Consider the following 25,478-nt stretch of genomic DNA (forward strand, 5'->3'; position numbering starts at 1 on the left):
TTGGTGTCATTTTTTATGTATCTTTTTTGCTATGTTGGATCAGTGCCTTGCTTGTGAATCTATACTCTTAGCCCAAGTTGCATTACTGAAAACAAGTTATCTTGGTTCTATTTCTAGCATTGACAAGTGTAAGGAATAACTCTGGCTATCTTCCTAAATTTCTCTATGTGATATTCTTGCCTACAAGTTAGAACTAAAAAATAATTGATGACATACCATAAATACATATGTGGCAAGTTTATGTCATTTCACAATATGAGCTAATATTAGCTCAGTCTAGAATTTTGGAGACAGAAAGAAGCTAGAGATAGATTCTGTAGCCTAACTCTCACATTTTATAAGGGAAGAAATTAAGGCCCCAAGAAGTCATGCAACTTGTCCCCAGTTCTACTGTTGAGAATGACAGAACTGGAGATAGAATTTTGGTTTCCAGACTGGAATCTTTCTACCAAAATGCAACTGGTTCTGACACTGAAAACTTAAAAAAATTAAAAAAGCAAATAAATCATGATGGGAATAGTATATTCTGGAAAATACCATAAGCAAAAGTTTCTCAGCTAAAGATCAAATTAGAAAGCAAGTACCAATGCTTCACAGAACACTATGAATAAGAAAGGCTACCGAGTCTTTTGTAGGTCTCAAGTGGGACACTTTTGATTAAATTTCTTAGTGGAATTGTACAGGGTTAAAAAAAATCCCATAGCACTACAATCAGATATCTTGATGAGCAAACTGAGGAGTCTATATGCTGCAAATGTTTGCTGAATGAATGAATAAATGGCTTCTCCCAACTACTAAGCTCCACACTACATGAAAGTAAAGGAATCCCTCACTTTTCCTTGGAGATAGGGAATTACTTCTATTCCTATTGCAGGTCCCTAATGAAACAGCCATTAACCAGTATTTAAAAAAAAAAAAAAAAAGTTGCTGTTGAGTTGACTCCAACTCAAAGCGACCCCATGTATTTCAGGGTACAACTACGCTCCATAGGGTTTTCAGTGGCTTCGACCTTTCAGAAGCAGATCACCACAGCTTTCTTCCAAGGTGCCTCTGGGTAGATTTGAACCACCAGGCTTTTGGTTAAGGTGCTCTGGCTGTATAATGGTTAAGTACCTGGCTCATAACTGAAATATTGGCAGTTCAAACCCACCAGCAGCTACATGGAAGAATGGACTTGGTGATCTGCTCCCCCAAAAAATTACAGCCTAGGAAACCCTATGGGGCAATTCTATTCTGTCTTGTAGGGTTGCTACCAGTTGGAACTGACTCTATGGCACACAACAATCTTTCTGTTAGTAGCCAAGAACTTAACCCTTTGCACCACCCAGGAATTTCTAAATAGTCAGGTGCTGTTGAGTCAATTTCAACTCATGGCAACCCCATGTGTTTTGGAAGCAGATTGCCAGAACTTTCTTCCGAGGCCCCTTAGGGTGGAGTGGAACTACCAACCTTTGGGTTAGCAGCTGAGTGTGTTTACTCTTTGTGCCACTTAGGGCCTCCTAAATAACCATTACCCCATTACCGTAGAGTCGGTTCCGACTCATTAGTCCTTTCTAAATTTCTCAAAGAGTGCTAAGCCATGTCACAGAAACAACAAATTACAGACAATATACTGAAATATAATAACAAAGATTAGTAGGGAACTTCATCCCTAATGTCTTCTAAAAAGGATATGATTATTACACAGATTAAACAAGATCAAGGAGAATAAACACTTCAAACTGACAGGAGTAAATCTGCAGAAACACCAAGTGACCAATTAGCCTCAAACTGGGACAATTACCCTGCATTTCAAAGCTCTCATAGGCCAGTCAGGAACTGAAAGAGTACTCCAAAACAGATGATGAACCAACTGTAATATAGAACAGGAAACAGGCCAATCTTTCAAGAGGATGTTGAAACAAGTTCATATAAAGCACACTTGAATTTTTTCAAATCAATTTAAGCTTCTTCCTTCAATCTACAGTGGTTTTTTTCCTAACATCAAAAGAATCAGATTTTAGTGACTTGAAAGCTCTCTCTCTAGGTTTTTCACACTTGAATATCGTCACAGTCAAACAAAGAAATGCCTAGGAACATGAAAGCTCAACCTCCCCAATAACAACCAACTTGAAACTTGATCTAAATTCAAAGCCTGAAATGCTACCATCAGCTTAATTACAGTCCATTTAAACAACTCCTTTCTTTTAAGTGAAAAGCCCAGATTAACTGAAATTTTAGCATTTACTATTTAAACCAGGATTAGAAAATCTCGCAAGTTATTTTAAGGAATTAAACAAAATTAGTTTAAGAATTCTTACTTATTTTGGATTGAATTGATTTTTATCCATTCTATCCAATAAATGGAACTTCATTCTTTAAAAATTGCTTGTTTAGAACTATTTTAGGTGAAGGGAAAGACAACACGCAATACAGGAGAGGTCAGCACAACTGGACTAAACCAAAAGCAAAGAAGTTTCCCGAATACAACTGAACGCTTTGAAGGCCAGAGTAGCAGAGACGGGGGTCTGGGGGCCATGGTTTCAGGGTACATCTAGGTCAATTGCCATAATAAAATGTATTAAGAAAACGTTCTGCATCCCACTTTGGTGAGTGGTGTTTGGGATCTTAAATGCTATCAAGTGGCCATCTAAGATGCATCAATTGTCTCAACACACCTGCAGCAAAGGAGAATGAAGAACACCAAGGACACAAGGTACATATAAGCCCAAGAGACAGAAAGGGCCACATAAACTACAGATTATATCAGCCTGAGACTGGAAGGACTAGATGGTGCCTGGCTACCACTGATGACTGCCCTAACAGGGAACACAACAGAGAATCCCTGATGGAGCAGAAGAACAACGGGATGCAGACCTTAAATTCTCCTAAAAAGACCAGACTTAATGGTCTGACTGAGACTAGAGGGACCCAAGAGGTCATGGTCCCCGGACCCTCTGTTAGCCCAAGACTGGACTAATTCCTGAAGCCAACTCTTCAGACAGGGATTGGACTAGAGTATAAGACAGAAAATGATACCGGTGAGGAGTGAGCTTCTTGGCTCAAGTAGACACATGAGACTACGTGCGCAGCTCCTGTCTGGAAGCGAGATGAGAAGGCAGAGGAGGGACAGGAGCTGGTTGAACGGGCAGGGGGAATACAGGGCGGAGAGGAGGAATGTGCTGTCTCATTAGGGGGACATCAGCTATGAGTAGATAGCAAGGTGTAAGTATTTGTATGAGAGACTGACTTGATTTGTAAAATTTCACTTAAAGCACAATAAATTAAAAAAAAAAACTGCTTGTTTTATCTGTGTGGCAAGCTCTTAAATGAATGTCACTTTGTATTTACATTTTAAGTCTAATGAATGCCAAAACAAATTTTCATTCCTTGGCTTTTTATCTGTGGACACTCTCTGAGCAGCACAGAGCTGAAACAATATTTCTTTATCCAGTTCATGCCCCAAACGTTCAGTTTAAATCCAGAGTCAACAGTTCATTAAAGGAATCATCAAGAAGTTGATGTTGATTTCTCCTATAGTTAGGTTTCTTACTTCTATTTCCTCCTTACCTTTATTTGTAGGAGAAGGTAACTATTGTTAAAAGTGCTGCAAATGCCTCCTAGGTCAGGTGACCATCTAATTTATTGTCCAAATTGGGCCACTTTGGAGAGCGAAAGGGGTGTTATAAATTATTTGGCCAGGACCACAAGTGTAAACTGGTGGTTTGAGGCAAACTGACGTGTAGTCACCTTGCTCCTTAGAGTCCAAGTGAGGGCACAGGCTTTCATGTTTTTTTGAGGTCCTCTGAGGGTCTCGGGGAGGTCCCTAATCCAAAGGGCCTGTTTAATCAAAGTCCCTGCGCCCCATGTTCTATCTGTTCCTGCCTCCCACAGCATCCTGTTCCTATACTTACCCGACCACCATGTCCTTGGGTCCAGCAGTCACAGTGCAGATCCCGTCCTCACAGTGCTTCCCCACCAGGCTGTGCGCATGCAGGTGGATGTTTTTTCCATTCGTGACCAGCTGAACAATAACCTTTGCAGGTCCCACATAGTTGCAGATCTATGTAAGAAATACGTTTCAAAAGTCAGCACATCTGACCATACAGCAACATGGAAAGCTGCTTATGAGAAGTCAGTAAGCATACAGACACAAACTTATGCATACACATACATAGATGACCACAGCTCCCTGTTTTAAAATAGACACTGAACAAATGACAAGATGAAAATAAATCAAAATACTGACAGTGATTGTTTGGAGAGGTGGAAAGAGATACTCCAGGAACGCAGACCACTTAAAATACAGTATGTATTGTTAAGTAGGAAGACGGCACTTTGGGGGATGCAGTATAGCTATGAAGCACCACCTTCCTACTAAGAACATGTTTTCATCTATACCCTCCTCACAATTTTTAGTCACACAAGCTGGGTGAATGATTGGTAATAAAGGAATTTATGACTAACGGAAAGTAAGGGAAGGAGGGAGTTGAGCATCCTACCTGCCTTGATGAGGCAGCAAAAAGAGAATACTGCCTAGGGACCTGGTTCTGAAGGTTGGCTGTGGACACTCAAGTCCAAGGACTTGGCCCACAGTCAAGTATCTGCTAGGATACTTTGGTCTTTGGGACCTCTATGCCATGAGCTCTAATTATTGAGTTACATATGTCCAGGCCACAAAAGTTTCCTCAATTCAATAATGGTATACTTGTTAAGTAGAAATCCTTATATGTAACACTTGTTTAGCTCTTATTTTATAAAAACAGTTTTCTTTTAAGCTATTTTATCTTTTTTTACGGTTATACCTTAAAAATGATGAAGACAGCAATAAAAAAGAAACAGCATGGAGATAATGACATTTTAAACAAGGATACTTGGACGTTCTTGCTCCTCCAGCTGGTCTTCTAGCCCCTTACAGAAGACCACAGAATCCTTCAGAAAGGCCAGCACTAAAATCATACCTCTAAAAATAAGATCTAATGACCTTATATTTACCTTCTAGAATCCTATTAAGTCAGAACCCTGTGATAAATTCAGTCCAACTCTTAGACATAGTGCATAGAAGTGTACTACATCTCCTCACAGGGTGACCAACCAACTGGGTTTGCCTGGCTGAGGGGTTTCCTAGGATGCAGGGCTTTCAGTGCTAAACGAGGTGATCACCCTATCTCCTTAGCTCACATGGTCTCTTTTTGGGGAAGTACATGACCTAAATCCAGGATCTCCCAACTATACAATCATTAGAGATCAATCAAGCTGCACAAGCAGCCCAGAACCCAAAAGGGAAAGGAGATAGCAATCCCACCCAAGCATGGCTCCTTGATGGAAGTCCTTCTGGTTTAACTTGGTGAAGTACCTACACCAGCCAATAAGACTTCTTGGAAAGAAACAGAATCCCTTTCAATAAAGCCATTCCTAATACAAACATCATCAAATGGACTCATAATCCACTGAGGCAGGGATTTGGTAGGTTTTTCTCAGTACGGATTTTTCACAAATTCAATATTTTATCATAAGATTTGAGAAACTGACCAGAGCTAGGATTACTCCCCAGAGGTTTTGGGGAAGCACTTCCCCCCTGAACAACAGATAGGCCCCCTCTAATCAACAGTGTGACTCCCCTGGGAATCTTAGTGCCTCTCTGCCTGAACCTGGGTTCAGAGCAGCTGCAAAGATTTGCTTCTGAACTCTCTAACACCCCTTCTAAGCAGCTGAGGCACTAGTGGGAGTGGCCTTCAGTCACTGCAGAGCAGGTTAATACCAAAGAGGATTTAGGCTTAAATTTGAATTTGCCCACTTCAAAGCACAAATAATTTCTTAAACAGGTATGCAAAAAACATCCCCAAAACAAAACAAAAAAAAAGTTGCTGTCTAGTCGACTCTGACCATGGCAACTCCATGTATGTCAGAATAGAACTGTGCTCCATAAGGTTTTCAATGGCTGATTTTTCAGAAGCTGATAGCCAGGTCTTTCTTCTGAGGTGCCTCTGGGTGAACTCAAACCTCCAACCTTTCAGTTACCAATCAAGAATGTTAGCCATTTGCACCACCCAGAGACTCTTTAACTTCCAAAAAATCAGTCATTAAAAACCTGATGGAGCACAGTTCTACTCTGACATACATGGGGTCCCCATGAGCAGGAAATGACTTGATGGGAACTGGTTTTAAGCAGGTATAGCACTTTTAAAAAAAAACCCTCTGGGAACCCCGTCTATAGCAAGGGAGAATGAAGAAAACCAAAGACACAAGGGAAAAGATTAGTCAAAAGGGCTAACAGACCACAAGTACCACAGCCTCTACCAGACTGAGTCTAGCACAACTAGAAGGTGCCTGGGTACCACCACTGACTACTTTGACAGGGATCACAATAGATGGTCTTGGACAGAGCTGGAGAAAATGTAGAACAAAATTCTAACTCACAAAAAAGGGCCACACTTACTGGTCTGTCAGAACTGGAGAAACCCCGAGACAATGGCCCCCAGACACTTTTAACTCAGTACTGAAGCCACTCCTGAGGTTCACCCCTCAGTCAAAGACTAGACAGGCCCAGAAAACAAAACAAGACTAAACGGGCACACCAGCCCAGGAGCAAGGACAAGAAGGCAGGAGGGAACAGGAAAGCTGGTAACAGGGAACCCAAGGTCGAGAAGGGGAGAGTGTTGACATATCGCGGGGCTGGCAACCAACGTCACAAAACAATATGTGCATTAACTGTTTAATGAGAACTAATTTGCTCTGTAAACCTTCATCTAAAGTACAATAAAAAAAATGATTAAAAAAAACCCTCTGGGCATATAGCTAATTATGAAATAGTGCTTTTCCTTTTATAACTGTAGAAAGCCTTTGCCCTTTAAGTGCAGGATAGGGAATGAGAAGTTCTGGATTTGCTCTAAAGTTGGTGGTTGCCCCTTCGTACTCCCTGGATTGGTGAAACCAATTTCCCTGCCTTGGTGACCACGTCTGAAGTCAGTCTTTGTTGCACTGATATAAGCCACAGGGACTTCTTCAGTAATAAATAGCAAAAGAGCACTAAATACACCATGCCATTTCATCTTTAAGTGACATTAAGCCCAGGACTGCAACAGTATAAGGCACAAGAGAACGCTTCACTTGGGTGAAATAAGCAGACTTCCCATTTAAGCAGGAGGCAGGACGGGATCCAGCGATTACAGCCCAATCACTCTGGGTTTCTAGGCCCTTCAGTGTTACCACTATGAAGGAATTAGTCACTGGCATGAAGGAAAGAGGTGGGAGGTGTCCTCAAAAAGTACTCATAATTTTTTCACTATTACTTCATGATTGAAGGCTGGCAAGAATGAGGAACTGGGTGCTCTCTGAGGTAAAAGACCTGAAAATTTGCCAGTGACTAATGTGGTGTTTGATCCATTTGAAAGAGTCTAAGTCAGCATGCCATCATCTGGTTTTTACATAGACCACAGGATAATGACAGGGAGGCCCCTGGGTTTTGTGGACTTTCCAAAATACTGACTGAAAAAAAAAAGGCTCAAGTATTGGGACAGGAAAAAAAAAAAAAACCAACTATTTTTAGGTTATATGGCTCTTGAAGGCACTGGAATTATCATTTGGGGAAAGCATACTTTATTAAACGCCATAATCATTGAGTCATTTGCAGTTGATTCAGAAATTTGTTTGTTCTGTGGAGCCCTGGCGGTGCAGCGTTAAGTGATACGGCTGCTAACCAAAAAGATGACAGTTCAAATCCACCAGCTGCTCCTTGGAAACCTTATGGGGCAGTTTTACTCTGTCCAACAGGGTTGTCATGAGTCAGAATTGACTCCATGGCAACAGGTATGAAAAATTTAATTCTTTTTATTTGGCCTCCCTTTAACTTCTTTGAATAGTGGTTCCCTGAAAAACTGTTTATTAGAGAGCAACTATATCTGCAAGAAAGGGCAGGTTATTGTTGAAAGAATCTCAATATTGTAGGTTCTTTATAAACATTAATGGCGTAAACACTGGTTAAGCTTTGAATTAGCTGAAGGAGGCAAAAGTGATAAAATGCCAGAAGGAAGATTCCTTTTCTTAGTTTTGAAAGAAACCATTTCTGGTATGAGGAGGAATGTTTATTCTTAAAGGAGGAGTAAAAATGCCACAATCTTTTCATCTTTCTGTCCTTTGATTAAAAAAAAAAAAAAGCCAATTTTCTCTTCATTCTTCCTCCCACCCCAGAAATCACTATCCATAAAAATTATCTCAGAAAATAAAAGTTAAATTTTTATATTATTTTAATTATTTGGTCAAGGATTATTTGTGATTACATATCCATGTGAAAAATTTAAATAATACTTATCTTTAAAAAATTCTCCAACTTTCTCACTAAAATCTTACCCCAAAGGTCAAATAAATCTTTCTCTAAAAATTTCTTCAGTGATTATTTTTTTTAACTGAGGAAAAACATCACACGATGTGCTCTGTTATAACGGATAGTGTTGCTTCTAGCCAGCGGGTGCTATTTGACAGGATGAACACTTGGCACAGAAATAACTAGCACACACACAAACTCATCTGTGCTGAATCCAGCCTGCACTCTCAAAAGTGGCTCCAAATAAACACTGAATTTTTAAAATATTGAATTTTAAGTGGTAAAATGTATAATTAGCTACAAAGGAAACTGGACTTTAGGAATGGATTATCTGGGTTGGAGGACAGTTTTGCCACGTACTGTTTGTACGACCTTGGGCAATGCTCAGTTTCCTCATCTGTAAAATGGGGATACCTCAAAGCATTATTGTGAGGACTAAGAAAAGTAGTGCATATAAAGTGTTTAGAACAGTGCCCAGCAAATAAGAGCCATACACAAGTGTTAACTATTATTCTATATATTACTATAATGTACTCTTGTATCTAATCCAAAAAACCCATTGCCATCAAGTTGATTCCTACTCAGAGACCCTATAGCACTGGGTAGAACTGCCCCATAGGGTTTCCAAGGAGCACTTGGTGGATTCGAACTGCAGACCTTTTGGTTATCAGCCAAACTCTTAACCACTATGCCACTAAGGTTTTCCTCTTCTATCTAGTCCAAATGTGCTGAGACGATTAAAAAAAAAAAATTCCTGTTTAAAGGCAGATGGGTGGAATAAATGACTGATTCAGACAACTCCTATTCCTAGGGCAAGTCTTTTTCCAGAGTGTCATATTTTATTGGGCTGCTTAACTTTCTATTAGTAATTATGTTATTATAGTAACACCGGCCATTCCTGGGAGAGCTCAGGATATCTTGGCTCTCTGATGAAATCAACACTTTCCTCCAGGAGCTTTCTGACTCAACACCTAACTGATGACTACAGGCTACATCTACTTTTTGAATAAGAAATAGAAACCAAGGGTCTCAGATAACACCTCAGTCAAATCACTATGTCCTTTTACTTAAAACAACTCTGTCATGCTGTGGCAAAGTACATACAGGCTCTTCAAAGATGATTAAGAGGACCGGTTTCAAATTTTCTGGGAAATAGAATTTGAATGTCCAGTTTACTTTCTGGGTAAAATTGACCAAATAACTTTGGGAGAATGTAGAGTCAACACGGAGCCCTGGTGGTGGTGTAGCAATTAAGAGTGATTAAAAGGTCGACAGTTTGAATCCACCAGTCGCTGCTTGGAAATTCCTATGGGGCAGTTATACTCTGTACTATAGGGTCACTATGAGTTGGAAGCCACCAACAACAATGGGTTTGGATTGGAGTCAACATAAATGTAAGCCATGACACATGAAGCAGTTTTCTTCGGAGAAGTTTTTCTGCTGAAGTGATGAGGATAATAATGAAGAAGAGGAGGAGGAAAAAATCCACAATTTTCAAACAGAAATCTGCCCCAACTTTACTTGGGTACTTAATCCTCTGCATAAAACAGCAGAGCAATACGGTTGAGTCCAAGGGATTCAGAGCCAGTCTGCCTGGTTCAAATTCCTGTTGCTACTTATTAGCTGTGTGAACTGGGCAAGACGGATAATATCTCAGGACTTCCGCTTCTCCGTCTTTAAAACGAGAATAACAATAAAACTGATTTCATAAGATTGTTTTAAAGATTAAATGAGTTAATACAGTATTTGGGATTTAATGGGATTAGCAACCCAAATATAAATCCTCTTTTCCATCTAGGCTCCCTGATAAGCCAACATTTATCCATTAATTCAGTGAGTACCTATTAAGCCCTTTTATGGTCCTGGGTGGTGCAAATAGCTAACCAAAAGGTTGGCAGCTAGAATTTCCCCAGAGGTGCCTCAAAAGAAAAGCCTGGCAAACTACTTCTGAAAACTTGGCCCTTGAAAACTCCATGGATCACAATTTTACTCTGACACACATGGAGTCGCCAGGAGTCAGAATTGATCTGAAAGCAATTGGTAACAGGTATGTTTCATGCACTGTCAAGGAGTCAAGTGCTACATGGTGAACACAAACCAGGCACAGCTCCTGTTCTTATAGGTATTAAAGAGTGGCATGGATACTAATTAAATAATCTCACAAATAAATGTGTGACTGTGATCAGAACTACAAAGGCTAAATCTATAGCTTTCTCTCTCCTTCCCTCCTCCCTCTCTCCTTTGTCTCTCTCTCTCATAACAGGGATTTGACCTGCTCAAGAGGTCAAGAAAGCTTCCCAATAAGGGCTGAGATCTGAAAGATGAGTGGAATGTACCAAAGGAAGGAGAGAGATAGGGGATGAGAAGGTGTTCCTGTATGGAGAACAGCATGGTGGGAAGCCTACTCATTACCTACTCATCACCACTTCTCAGTGATTTCTACCACCTGGTGTGTCCCTTTCATCTCTCCTTTATTTAGAATCACCCATTCTTCAAGGGTAAGACTTGAATTTAAATTTTCCATGACACCCACCTTACCACTTCAGCCCACAAAACTCTACCACTGTCCCTTTTCTGGGAATGTGATTAGAAGGCGTGTGTGTCGGGGGTGGGGGGGATCAGGAAAACCACATGCAACTTACTACCGCAAGAAGACGGTAAAAGCAATTGAAAATTCAAAGGTTACTGTCTTATCTCTCCTGCTTGTTAAAATTCCCAGAACACGTACTATCTATACTTTATAACTTACTGTATTTTATGGAAGGGAACATGTGAACTCAGTGAATCTTCATAACAGCCCTGTGGGGCCAGTAGTGGTACCCCATTTTATAGCCAAGGGAATGGAGGTTCATTGAGGTGAAATAAACTGCCACAGTTCCTATAACTCTCGTGACTGGGCAGCACTTTGAACTTGGGTCTGCCCACCTCCAAAGCCCATGCTCTTACATTGTGCTACCACCTGATTTGTTTTTGTTGTTTTTTTTTTTTTTTTTGGTTTATATCTAGTTTAGTCTTCCTAGTATTTTATAAATCTACTTTGCCTAGTACAGTGTTGGTACATAGTAGGTATTCCTGAAAACTGTGATTTTTTTTGGGGGGGGGTTGTTTATTGTAAGAAAGGCGGTCTCAGAATTAGTTGTGACAGGTTGCAAAAGCACACTTACCCCCTTGTTCCTCCATAAAAAAAAAGATCATGCCACAGACATTAACTCATGGATTCACTGTTCTCTTGGCTTGCAAGTCAGATTATAAGGCAGAAAGAAAAAAAGGAAGAAAGGAAGAAGGAAGGGACAGAGGGAGGGAGGGAAGAAAGGGGACATTGTTTTTAAGATCTTCTCTCAGTAAGGAAAAATAATCAGGTTTTATTGTTCTTTATTATTTGTTGAGCACCCAGGAATCACAGAATAACTTTTATTAAATGAGATAGTACAGAACCATGTCTAATACAGTTTCTGGGATCTCTAGGGAGATCGGTTTCTTCCTTCTTTCTAAGGCAGGGGATTGTAATTTTATCCAGTCTGGGATTGAATCCCAGATCTTCCTCCTCCCAGCTCTATCCCACTAAAACTATGGCTTTACCAAATTATATAATCTGAGCCTCAGGCTACGGCTCTACAAGGTATGCTAATAATGTGACCTCAGATTGCTGTTGTGAGGACTGCATATTGCCTGGTACATGGTAGGGTAGGTACCACAGAAGCACCAGTTGCCTGCCTTTTATTTGTTATGAGTCTCAGAACAACCCTGAGAGGTAGGCAGGGCTGGTACTTATCCCCATTTAGATAAGGAAACATGGGTTCAGACAGACTGAGGGAAAAGTGACAAAACCCAACGTCAGACAGCCAAGACAGAGGACCTTGAAATTCATTCCTGACTGGCTCACCATTGACGACATGGTTGCTTTTCTAGTAGTTCTCATGGATAGGCACTTTTTTTTTTTAAGCTGGCTTAGCCTCCTACTTGATTGTGTGACAGCACATATGGCCAAAGATGTAGGCTGGGATTAGAAAACTGTGCCATCAAACACAACAAAATGGGCTAAGAGGATCTCTCAACTAGGCAGAGAAGATAAACAAAAACTGTCTACGTGCAACTCTGCTCTGAAAACTTAAGTTTTTCTGTCATACTTTTTGACCCAGGGTTTCCTTTTTTTTGTTTAATTTTCAGTTTCATGACATCAACTATAGCTGCTTATAATAATCATGCTTCTTGCAGAAAATCAAGTAACACATTATGGCTAAAACTCAACAAATTGTTGAGGGGCATTATCCCGTTAATAAATTCCAAACAAACGCCTACGCTTTGACGGCCTAATCATAAATGATTGTAAAAGAATATGAGAAGAGTATATGGTTTGCAACTTATGAATGAATTGTGTTACAAAAGTTCATTTATAAGTCACTTTTTGGGGAAGAGGGTGCATTTGTAAAAAGAAAATAATGTTTAAAATAGCAGTTGGTACTCTAGTATCATCTCTTTTCTACATTTCTCACCCTGCTTATTGAGTTATATGTATTCTCAACTTTTTTTTTTGAACAAAGCATAAATAAGTATAATAAGTAATATCTAGTCAGGCCTTCACTCCAACACCTCCACTGCTACCTCCTGGTTTCAAGACACCATCACTTGTCTCCGGAGTTTTCTGCATTAGATCCTAAGTTTCCTGGGTCTGCCTCACCTCCCCACGGCCTATCCTGAGTGACCCTGCTCAAGTCAGGTCATGCCAAGCTTGTTACTTCTCTACTCAAACCCCCCAAAAGTCAACAGTTTTGAAGCTGAGTGAAAGTACATGGGAGCTCATTCTAGTCTTCTGTGTACTTCTGTATATTGTTAAAAATTTCCATAAAAAGTTAGAAAAGAAACCAAACCTCCAATGGCAATGCCTTTTCATCTCACTCAGGCTTTAAAAGCCAAAGTTCTTACAATGGATTACAAAGCCCTCACTAATAGGCCTCCATTTCCTCTCTGACCTTATTTCTAACTACTCACCCAGTCTCCCCCACTCTACTTGGTCCCTGTCACACAAGCCTCCTTGCTGTTTTTGAACACGCCAGTTCAGCTCCACCTCCCAGCCTCTGTAGCTGCTGATTCCTCTGCCTGGAAAGCTCTTTCCTGGATATCTACATATTCTCTTACCTTCCTTCAGACTTTCCACAAATGCCATTCTCTTGGGGAGGCTTTCATTGACTACCTTACCCCTATTTAAACTTGTACCACTCCCATCTCTGCATTCCTTGTTCCTCTCCCCTGCTTTATTTTTTTCCCATTCATTAATTACTATTTAATATACTATACATTTTACTTATTTTGATCACTACCCTATCAGCTAGTATAAGAACAGATTGTTGATATTTTCCCTGCTATATCACCAGCACCTGGAATAATGCTTGTCATATTGTAGGCATCCAATAACTAATTCTTCAATGCATGCATGATTAAAATATGTTACCTGTGGAAGATAACTTACTACCTAAAGTTGTGTTAGGTAAAATAGAAAAACCCTGTTGCCATTAAGTCGATTCTGGCTATTTTGTCTTTTCAATTAAAAAGAAAAAGACTAGATCCCAGTTTAGCCCCTCAATTGGCTGTTTACATTAGAATGTGATGACTAACTTTATCGGCCAGAGCATGGCATTAGCCTGGGTTGCTGGAAGGACATCAATGCGGGACTCTGGTTTCTGCTCCGTAGTATGCTGAGAGGAATCTAACCACTGAGAGGGAGCAATCTGGCCGCTGTGGAAAAGTGAAGGGAAGGTGGAAAACCAAGGTAGCAGCTCTCCCCCTGAAGTCACACGGTACTTCGCTCTTCTCACCCCAACTACTACTGCCCATAAGGCACTCTCTCTCCTGTACTCTTACCAAGTGACAAACATTTTCTTTACTCATTTCCTTGTTATCACCCTCAGGGACTGGGATTCCCATTTCTGGTCCCACCTCAATGTCACGGTACCTTACTCTTCAGATGAGAGTGCCCTTCTCTGATGTTCATCTGGTGACTCACAGTGACAAGAACCCCACAGGACCGTATCACCATGCAGTGAAGGGCTACACCTTCAAGATCTCAAGCTAACAACTCCCTTTCAATAAAGAGCGCAGGCTTGGGAGTCAGACAGACCTGGCTCTGAATCCTGGTTCCTTCCATTACTAGCTGGTGACCCTCTCTGCAAGTTGCTTAACCTTTTTAACTTGTTTTTTCATCTGTAAAATGTGAACACAAATACATAATCTCTAACTTTTCATGAAGATTCAAGGAGATAAAGTGCCTAGTGCAGTGCATGATACACAGCAGGCCAAAATAAATGACAGCGACTCATGTCTTCGTGCCTTAAGCAGATCTCTGCAGCTGATTTCCTCTTCGTTTAATGAGAAGGTGGAAGTCATTGCGTGACAGTTCCTTCAACCTCTCTTCTCCTTACCGTTACCCAGGCTCAGAACGTCCCTGTAGCTTCACATGTTCTCCCCTATTGCAGGGAAAGCAGGTTTGTTCCCTATTCCAGGACTAAGCACTCCGTTTTTGCCCTTGATGCCGTACTTCTTCCAGACCTCCTTGAATTACATTCCTCCCTCCATCTCCAAAGGATCCCTCCTCCTTAGTCCACAAACATTCACACTTGTCTCCCTTATTCTAAAAAAACAAAAAAGACCTTTCCTGATGATGACAACTGTAAAGGTTAGCATTTATTGAAAGCCACCTATGAGCCCAAAACAAAACAAAACAAAAACCTGTTGCCATCTACTCCAACTCACAGCGACCCTACAGGACAGAGTGGAACTGCCCCCACAGAATTTCCAAGGACCAGCTGGTGGATTCCAGCTGCCGATCTTTTTTGGGTAGCAGCGTAGTGCTTAACTCACTCTGCCACCAAGGCTCCACCTATGGGCCAGTCAGGCACGATACCAGGAAATACAGACACACTCTTCATTTGATCCAAAAGGGAAGGCTCTTAAAAGGCACTAATACCTGCTTAAGTACTATTCTCTTTCTCCTTACCAAATATGAAAGAAAAATTTCTAATCACTCATGTCCAAATGCCTACTTAGTCTGCAAACCCTTTGCAAATGAACTAATTTCCCTATTCCTGAAATGAAGAAAGGCTTAAAGGTCATGGACTGGCTCCATGTTCCCAAACCACTAGCCATTTCTTATTCTTCATCCCATTAAACCTTCTGAAGCATGGATGTGACACTGCCTCTTGAAACTCTCCTTTCCCACCTTACTGCCTTAGGAGAAGCAGCCAGTCACCGAGATTGAACCTTGGGCCATTTCTAATCTTTACATGATCACTCCTTCAATACTCTTACCTAGTCTCTAAGAATTAATTTTCTACTTCATCCAGATAACTCCTAAATTTAATCTCTCATCTTCACCTTCCTTTCAAGCACATGTAACATTTCCAGCTGCTTTCAGGATATCTTCCTGGCAATAAGGCCTTTAAAACTCAACATATACAAGGCTTATCGCCTCTTGTTAAATTCAACTGTTGGGTGCCATCAAGTTGATTCCGACTCAAAGCGACACCGTGTTGCAGAGTAGAACTGCCTCATAGGGCTTTCTTGGCTGTAATCTTACCGGAGCAGATCACCAGGTCTTTCTCCTGCAGAACGACTGAGCAGGTTCAAGCCGACAGCCTCTGGGTTAGCAGCCAAATGCTCAGCAGTTGCGCCGCCAGGGCTTCTTGTTAAATGAAACTACGACCTCAATTTTGCTGAAATATGCCAACTGCACTGAAATTCTATCACTTGGATTCCCCTGTTTCTCACCTTCTAGATTTAATCTGTTGCCAAATTTGGGCCAGATGACACCCTCAAAATCCCTGGCATTTGCCCCTTTCCTCCGTTCTCACTGCCTTGGTTTATCTATTTTAGCTTGAACCCTTAGCATACCTCATGAAGAACCACAGCAAGTCTGCCAACTGGTGTGCCTGGGCATTTCCCTTCCCTTAGCAGATCACTACCAGATTCATATTCCTAATGCTTATTGCAACGGGGCCCTGGTGGTGTAGTGGTTAAAGTGCTTGGCTGCTAACCAAAAGGTTGGCTGTTCAAACCCACCAGCAGCTCTGTGGGATAAAGGTGTGGCCGTCTGCATTCGTAAAGATTACAGCCTTGGAAGCTTTATGGGGCAGCTCTATTATGTCCTATAGGGTCCCTATGAGTCGGAATAGGCTCGACGGCAGTGGGTTTTAATGTGTATTCCACAATGCTGATCATGTAATTCCTCTATTAAAGCTTCCACTACCTACCTATTTTCTACAAAACCAAGTCTAAATTCTTGAGCCTTGCATGATCTGGCCCTGTCATAACTCTCCAAAGTTATTCCCACTTTTCCCTTTCCTGTACTCTTCATCCCTGCAGAATAATTCAATCTTCCCCATCTAACCTCTGACAGGTCTATTTTTTTGAGTCTTTGCTTCTGATTTTTCAGCTTGAGCTGTTTTCCTAGTTGTATCTATGCTTTCAAATTTTCTACCTTTCTCTCAAGATCCAACCCAAATCTCTGCCTTGAACCCTTCTATAATCACCCCAGCTAGCTGATTCATAAGTTTATCTTTACCTTAGAAACATTAGGCCATTCATCCTTTCATTCAAAAATTACTTTATTCAGCCATTTCTATATGGCAGCCACAGGTGCTGGTTATATGGTAGTGAAGGAAACAAACACAATCTCATCATATTACAAGTATTTAATGATATATCTTAGTTCCCCTATTACACTGATTTCTCTTGAAGACAAACACCCTCTCCAACTCTTTTTTTCTATTTCTCTAATCCCCAGCACAGAACTAAACCAAACCTGTTGCCCTGAGTCAATTCCAGCTCATAGGGACCCTACAGGATGGAGAAGGACTGCCCCATAGGGTTTCTAAGGAGCGTTTGTTGGATTCGAATTGCTGACCTTTTGGTTAGCTGTTGCGCTCTTAACCACTGTACCACCAGGGCTCGCGGCACAGAGCCAGTACCTATTTAATCAATATTTGCTAAAAGACCTAATGAATAAATCACTGGCTCCACCATGGTGAGAAAGGAGGGTGCAGAAGAATGTTTTAACTGCTCCTGGGGAGCATTAGGAAATGATGCTAACAGCAGGACCCACCGGGCAATTTTACTTTTGCTGTTTATTGGTTTACTGATCATTTGACAGGATTCAGCTCACTACTACAACTATGAAGAACTAACCTGATGAGCTTCGAAAAATCTTAGCAAAAGATGAGCACATGAAGCCAAGTAACTTGTGCCATGTAACGAGGGCTTCTAACCAGTTCATTTGGTTGGAACCTCTGCTGAGAACTTGCATTTCCACCCCAGATATACCGAATTGGAATCTACATTTTAACAAGATCGAGGCCCTGAATTTAACGACATCCTTGGCTTGAAATCATAGTTAGGAACACCTAAATCCGGTGCTGTTCTTATTTCTAAGATAAGAGGATTGATTTTTGAAGTACTTGTACTCCTTTAGAAAAATAACTTTCATTTACAGAGCAGATGACTGCAGGGATGCTGAAATACCTTTAATTTCTCTAAATACACTTCTCAGGTAAAATTCAACCCTGAGATAGTGTCTAAAGCATGCTGGGGCTTAGCCAAAGCAGTAGGATGGGTAGAAAACAACCAAGGGTTAGTTCCAGATAAAACGGAAGTGAAACTGGGAGTAAGAGAAACACCGCCTTTGCCACACGCACTGTGTAATCTGGACAACAGTTAAACTCTGCCAGGGCGGCTGCACCAGGAGGGCTTTTCCCACCAGCAGCCCAGATACATGCTGTCATCCTCCACTTGAAAACAGACCTCACTTCACAGCGTCGGGTTATGTTTCTAGTCACTGAAAAATGTCCCGGGACTATGAGATCAGAAAACTTCAACCTATATGCAGTTGTCATTTATTTTCAAGTATGATTCAGGGGTTGAGAGAAAACAACAACAGAGATGAACCACATTTTGCAGACAATCTGAATAAACTCTGCATTATAGAAATGCCTCAAAATTCTCCAATTTTGGGGGAGAATATTCTCCATGGGAAACTCACATACATTTGTGTCACCCATGTCTTTCTTTTTTTTAATATGATATGTTAAGCTTACCTCTCTCAAAAATAATCTTACTTCTTGTTTGTTTATTTAAAGGCCTGGCCTGAAGTCTGCAAACTGTCGGATGAAAACATCTGGGTTAATTTTTAGTTCCAATTTTCAGTGCTCCAGTCCAGTAGAAATGGGAGAAGAACTGAGTGTCCAGCAGTAGAAACTTGAAGTTCAGTGGCCAGAATTCCAGTCACTACTTACTGCTATGATACTGCAAGTCACCTAATCTCTCTGGGGCTTTTAATTCTTAATTTGTAGAACGTCTACATGATGTCTACAGTGTCTTCCAGCTCTAAAATTCTATGATTCCTTGGCATATGCATAGGACACACAGGACAACACCCAAAGATCACGTTTTCAAACTCAAAGGGAAAAAAAAGTTTAAAATCACAGAATTTCTGAGTTGAAAGGGACTTTAGAGAAAAATTTAATTTTGAAATTGTGAACATTTAAAATACATTTCACCACAATTCACAGTTACGCAAAAACATACAATCAACACTTAAATTACCTGTTGCAATGGGGCCTCTGATAGCATGGAAAATCAAAATTTGGAGACAAAGAAAAACCTTTATGTTAGGAAAAGATTTCAACTTTTGTCATTAAAACTGAGACTGAGCACCAAAAGTCTTTATTTTCAGAAAAATTCAAGGCAGGCCCTGGGAAGTTTAATCCTGATAGTAATGAACTGTCTATTCTGGGGATAGCTCAAAAATGCTTCAATGTAAACAAACAAACAAAACAAGCTGTCACAGTAGTCTATTCTGCCTCATAACAACCCTACAGGACAGAGTACAACTGCCCCACAGGGTTTCCAAGGAGCAGCTGGTGGATTTGAACTGTCGACCTTTTGGCTAACAGCCAACTCTTAACCACCAGGCCACTGTAAAAAAGAAGAAAAGAACACAAAAGCAAAATGAAAAGAGAAATTATAATCTAAAAGGGTTTTTTATAATGCTTGCAAACTACATAAAAAACAAAAAAGATTAGATCATGTGGAAGGTATGACTGAAATATTATCTAAAATAAATATTTTAGGTTTCTGATACATATCTTCTTTAAAAAACAATATTAAATGTTTTTTTTTTTTAACATTCTTTTCAAACTGTTAAGGTCTCGCAGCTCCAGTCCAGAGGCGAGATGAGAAGGCCGAGGGGGACAGGAGCTAGGTGAATGGACACAGGAAATACAGGGTAGAGAGGAGGAATATGCTGTCATTGGGAGAGCAACTAGAGTCACGTAACAATGTGTGTGTAAGTTTTTGTATGAGAAACTGACTTGAATTGTAGACTTTCACTTAAAACACAATAAAAAAATTTATTTTTAAAAAAAAACAACCGTTAAGGTCTGTTCGCATACTGTTTTTGACCCAAACTTACTTTGAGATAATTAAAAATATCTCCTGACTCTGTGATACTCAAATTTACTTGGGATTAAATATCACTGATTTCTTTCTTCTAAAAGGCATATAAAGATCTTCATGATATAATTTTCTTGCTTAGGAAACCTAATCTACCATGTTCACGGAAATCTGCTAGTTAGAAAAGTAATTAAATATTTTGTCCTCAATGACTGAAAACACTTAGAGATGTCATTCTACGTAGAATTTAATTTGTACTATAGTAAACAGGGTTGCTATGAGTCGGGATCGACTCGATGGAACACAACACCACCATAGTAAACAGTATATACACTATATATTTACCGTAGAAAACAGAGCTACCTTGTACAGGAATTCAGACCACTATGGGAAGAAGACAATTAACTGTTTCTTTCTTCAGAAGGAAAGTACATAAGATAAAGTGTGTTTCAGCTATTCTTCTGTGATTTCCTGTGGAAAACCCCTACTAAATTAGGAGAATTACAAATGAGCAGATCTGGGAAATTTTCTACGTCTGATTTCTTGTTGCCCCTTGATTGGTTATTTTACACCCCAGGACGTTAATAAGGCAAAAGAGAAAACACAATCTAAGTGTCAGACTGAGGTTAACCAAAATATTGTACCGTCTACATACTATGATGTAAACAAAAAGGAAGGGGGAAACACCAACACTTCTAACAAGTTCTAGGATAACATCAGCTAGTGACCTGGAAAAACGGTAGTGCTTTAATGTGATAACTTTGCATTGTTCAGCCTGTATAAATAAACTAAAACACATGTACATGAAATAAACCATAAGTTTTGATGCTTGGATGAAATGGTCTGCTTGCCATTAATTTCCATTATTTTTTATAAATCTGTCAGAAAATTGTAATTGTCTTATAACCAACTCTTGATTATCCCTGGCTATGAAGTTAAGGTATATTCAGTAAAAATCTTTCTGAAGGCACTTAAAAAAAAAAAAAAAAGAATCTACTGATGGGAAAGGATCTTCCTCACACCAGTTAGCGTCCCTGTCCTGCAGTCATCCAGTTTACCTGTGAACCAGTCCAGTGACAATGAACCCATTCCACCCTCAGGCAGCTCCTACTCTTTCGACAAGGAAAACATTTCTCTCCAGGGGCTGCCACTCATTGCTCCTTATTTCATCCTTCTGGGACAGATAGGACCTATCTCATCATTCTTTATCACGTAGCCAGTCGAATAGCTGAAGACAACAAATTCCTCGAGGCTATAAATATTCTCAGGTTCAGTAACTACTCCCCCTTGAAGGAAAGTGAGTTTTGTCACCACTGTGCTCTGAACACACTCTAGGGAAAAAAAAAAAAAAAACCCTGCTGTCCTGCAGATTCCGACTCATAGCGACCCTGCATGACAGCGTAGGGCTACGCCATAGGGTTTCTAAGGAGCGGCTGGTGGATTCAAACTGCCAGCCTTTTGGTTAGCAGCCAAGCTCTTAATCACTGCACCACCAGGGCACCAAACACGCTAAAGAAAAACGGTTGCAATCGAGTCGATTCCAACTCATAGCGACCCTATTGGACAGAGTAGAACTGCCCCATAGGGTTTCCAAGGAGGTGGTTTCTATTTCTCTACAAACGTGGTGCCCAGCAATAGACATAGTATTCTTGGTGTGGTCTGTTAACACGGTGGGACCACCGCCTTCTTGGTCTTGTAAACCATGCTTTCATTGATGTAGTCTAATATGGAATTAAGGAGCATTGATGATGCAGTGGTTAAAGTGTTTGGCTGCTAACTGAAAGGTTGGCAGTTCGAACCCATCAGCCACTCCATGGGAGAAAGATGTGGCAGTCTGCTTCCATAAAGATTCACAGCCTTGGAAACTATGGGGCAGTTCTACCCTGTCCTATAGGGTCACTGACTCGGAATCGACTCGACAGCAGTGGGCTTTTTTTTCTTAACGTGGAATTACTTGACAGTCACATTGAATTGTCGGCTCATATTTAGTCCATTAATAACCAAAACTCAGATCTCTTCATGTACTGCTGCTAAATCATCTCTCTTCCCCCCGTACTTGGAGTAATTCGTGCTCTGGATGCATTTATCTCTTTTAAATATCATTGTTTAAGAATCTGGTCCTTTGCCCTAGCCTTTCAAGATTGATTTAAACTCAAATTATTTGTTATCCATCACTTCATGGCACCTGCAAATTTGGTAAGAGCCTCTTCCAGGACTTTACTTAAGACACTGCAGTGGCTGAGGCAAAATCCCTGGGGCTTATCATCGGAAATATCCTCCAGGTTGACATCACCGACATGAGAGATATATTGTTAACCCCTGCAGTACCAAATCAGAGCTCTCTAGCATCTCACCATTTCACCACTCTAGGAACCTTGTCAAAGAAGTCAGTGAGGTACATTTGGTGTAATTTATTCTTACTAAGGTGCCAGGGATGGGTAACTTGCTCTCTCATCTCTGGTTGGGGAAATACACCTATCAAATGCTATCATCCCTCTATCACCAAATAGAGGGAGGAAGGGTCCATCTAGCCAGGAGGTAACCTCAAATTAGATATACCACCGCCCCCCCACAACACACACACACAGACACACTTCCAGTACATCCTTGGAAGAGACACTCCTCCAGCAAATCCTGGGTAACACCCTAATCACCATTCCGTATACCTCTGTTTCCTAGTTGCACCATGTGATCCTGGGGGCAGACGATCACTTTCAAGTGTGTGACCACAGAGACGGTGCCTGGCATGTGGTGTGCACTGGGTAAACATGAGCCACACAAATATGACGAATGGAAGAAGATCAAAAAGGCTTTGAAACCTACAGATGGCGTGTTCTGGGTTCGGACGGATTCAGGTTCCTGAATTGGCGATCTAGAACACACTTTAAATCGAAGTTCTAACTGATCCCTTTTGTTTTTAGATTCCATTTTAGAAACTAATAAAACAACCTGACTTTACAATAACTTCCAAAGGTTGTAGGTAATCTTACATAAACAAAAGAGTTAAAATACTGATAGTCTTACATGTTAAAAAAATAAAGGTAAGTCAATAAGGATGGGAACACCTTTAAAACTGAATATGAACAACCTACCTGTATACCACAATGGTAACATAAATACGTAAAAGGAAAATAATAACTTCTGAACACAGAATTCTAACTGAATATCTTCTGCCAAATATATTCTAAGGTCAAAAGAATGGCAAAGAAATTTTGAACTTTATTTAGTAAATTTGTAGCTGGTGTTGATACAGCAATGCTAAAGATATTCTGTGTGTACTTTAGTGCTGAGCAAAATGCGTACATATACTGGTTATCACTGGCAAATAGGGTCTTCATTATTGGAGAAGGGAGATACAAATATGGAATGAGGAAAGGAAAGGAAGAAGCCTGTGGTGTTGAATTGGAATTAGTATGAATTCAAGCTTAAAAAAAAAAACAAAACCGTTTTCTAGCTCTGTTTACTGAAAAAGCCTAGAAGAAATGAACACACCTAGTATCCAGGTAGAGCCCTGGGTGGTGCAAACGATTCATGTGCCTGGCAGCCAAATGAAAGATTGGAGGTTCAAGTCCACGCAGAGGTGTCTTGTGAGAATGACCTGGAGATCTGCTTCCAAAAATTCAGCCATTGAAAAAGCCCTGTAATGCACATTTCTACTCTGACACACATGAAGTTGCCATGAGTCAGAAGTGACTCACCTGCAGCTAATTTAAAGTCACTATAGGAGAGAATGAAAAGAGAGAAGCTATTCTTGGTCAAGTTACTTTATTTCATCAAACCTCAGCTTCTTAAACTAAAAAACTGGGATAGTATCATCTACCTTGCAGAGCTGTAAATGGATTACACAATACCTGGCTCATAGTAAGGATTCCATAAATGACAAATTAAAAAAAAACCTGTTGCTGTCGAGTCAATTCCGACTCATAGCAACCCTATAGGACAGAGTAGAACGGCCCCCATAGAGTTTCCAAGGAGCGCCTGGTGGATTCAAACTACCAACCTTTTGGTTAGCACCCATAGCTCTTAACCACTATACCACCAGGGTTTCCAAATGACAAACAGGAATAACATTTCTCTTGATATTTCTAATTGGTGAGCAATAATTAAGTGCCCAAAGAATGAAAAGAAACTCAGTTTCATTTAAGAAATATTTATTGTACCTCCACCAGCAGAAGATATAAAGAATAAGACATGGACCTTGCCCTCAAGAAATAAAGTCTATAGACGGGGAGACAGGCATATAAGTGAATAAACTGTGGAACAGTATAAGGTACAGTAAGAGATACGCAAGGATAGCATGGGCTTATTAAGGGGGGTCAGTAAGAGGCCATCTAGCCCAGTTGGGGGATGGGGGCAAAATCAGGACAGATATCCTGAAGGAGTCATTATACATTATACTGAAAGATATGTCAGAAAAGTACATGAAATAAATGATAAGACAAAGAGTTAAAATATTTCAATGAGATGAAAATATAGTCAGGATGATAAAAACCATGATTCCTCAGGAATGAGGAACAACAATAACACAACTGTATGGCTATTAAAAGGCAACTTAATGACAAAACACTTTCTAAAACCATAAAGACCTCAGTGCAAGGGAGCAATCAGGATCAAGCAGGATTAGTAAGGTAGGCTTTTTGAACTTGTCTTTGACAGAAGAAAGTAAAGTAGATGGATTCAGGAGCTAGAAAAGATATCACGCACCAATGAGAAGGTGTATCAGCTGCAGGCTATTTTATAAATGAATAGCATGTATGGGTGCATAAGAACAACATGTTTTCATACGTATTTGGATATACACAGACACACACATAGGCTTCTATAAGCATGGAACACTTTTGGAAGCCTACCCAAGAAATTCATTACAGTGCTTCTCTCTAGGGAGGAGGAGAGACATCCTGAATAGACGGCAAACTTACTTTTCTATACAAACCATGTATTTGTATTACTTGAATTTTTATTAAATGCATGTAATATTTTAAAATAAAAAACTAATCTTACTTTTTTAAAAATAAAAATTACACACTAGAAATTGAACACAGACTAGGAGTACACAGAATCACAAAATTTCAATGAAGAAAGTTTAGAAGTCTTAGTTTGGTTATGAAAGGTAGAAATTAACTGATATTATTTTTGGTCCCTCTTTGAATTTTACTAGTACTCAGATTTCTGCTCAAGGATCCAACCTGCTCCAGTTAGTCCACATATTTGTGGTGCCATTAACTCCACCACTAGGTCGTCCAGGGGTGGAGTACGTGAATGACTCTTAACAATCAGTCTGTCCCACATTCTCTGTCTCCAGGACTGAACCATGACCAACTCAGACTATTCTAAATGAAACTTCTTAGACCTTTGTTTCACCTTCCAAGAAAGCAGACTCTCTGTTGCAGGACTAGGTGCTCTGACAGAGTGAGCCTAGAGCTGCTGCCAGGGCCACCTTTTGGAGCTAGAGATTGAAGCTGGCACAACAGAAGCCAGAGCTGAGACACAGAGAAGCCGAGTGGTATAATTTCAGCTCTGAATCCAGTGGAGTTTGAAGCTAGATAACTTCCCTTGGACTTTTCAGTTTTCTAAACAAATAAATTTCAATTTTTGCTTAGGAGATTTTTGGCTGGCTTTTCTCTTACTTGTAATGGAAAGATTCCAATGCATAGAGAAACTGGAGCAGAAAAACCCATTTCAACCCAGAAGTTAGGTGGCATGCTTATGTTCCATTATACTGTCAGAGTTGGGACTA

General features: G+C 40.3%; 1 protein-coding gene across 3 annotated transcripts in view; it reads right to left on the reverse strand.

Annotated features, from left to right (window-relative positions):
- NFKB1 (nuclear factor kappa B subunit 1) overlaps positions 1-25,478 on the reverse strand; it is a 137,549-nt gene that overhangs the window by 54,311 nt on the left and 57,760 nt on the right. For all 3 annotated transcript variants that reach the window (XM_049885602.1, XM_049885601.1, XM_049885600.1), the window contains one exon: positions 3,894-4,042. In XM_049885602.1, the coding sequence (XP_049741559.1) occupies positions 3,894-4,042 (149 nt within the window). The remainder of the gene's footprint in view (positions 1-3,893; positions 4,043-25,478) is intronic.

This window comes from Elephas maximus, chromosome 5, assembly GCF_024166365.1.
Source record: "Elephas maximus indicus isolate mEleMax1 chromosome 5, mEleMax1 primary haplotype, whole genome shotgun sequence".
Taxonomy (NCBI): Eukaryota; Metazoa; Chordata; class Mammalia; order Proboscidea; family Elephantidae; genus Elephas; species Elephas maximus.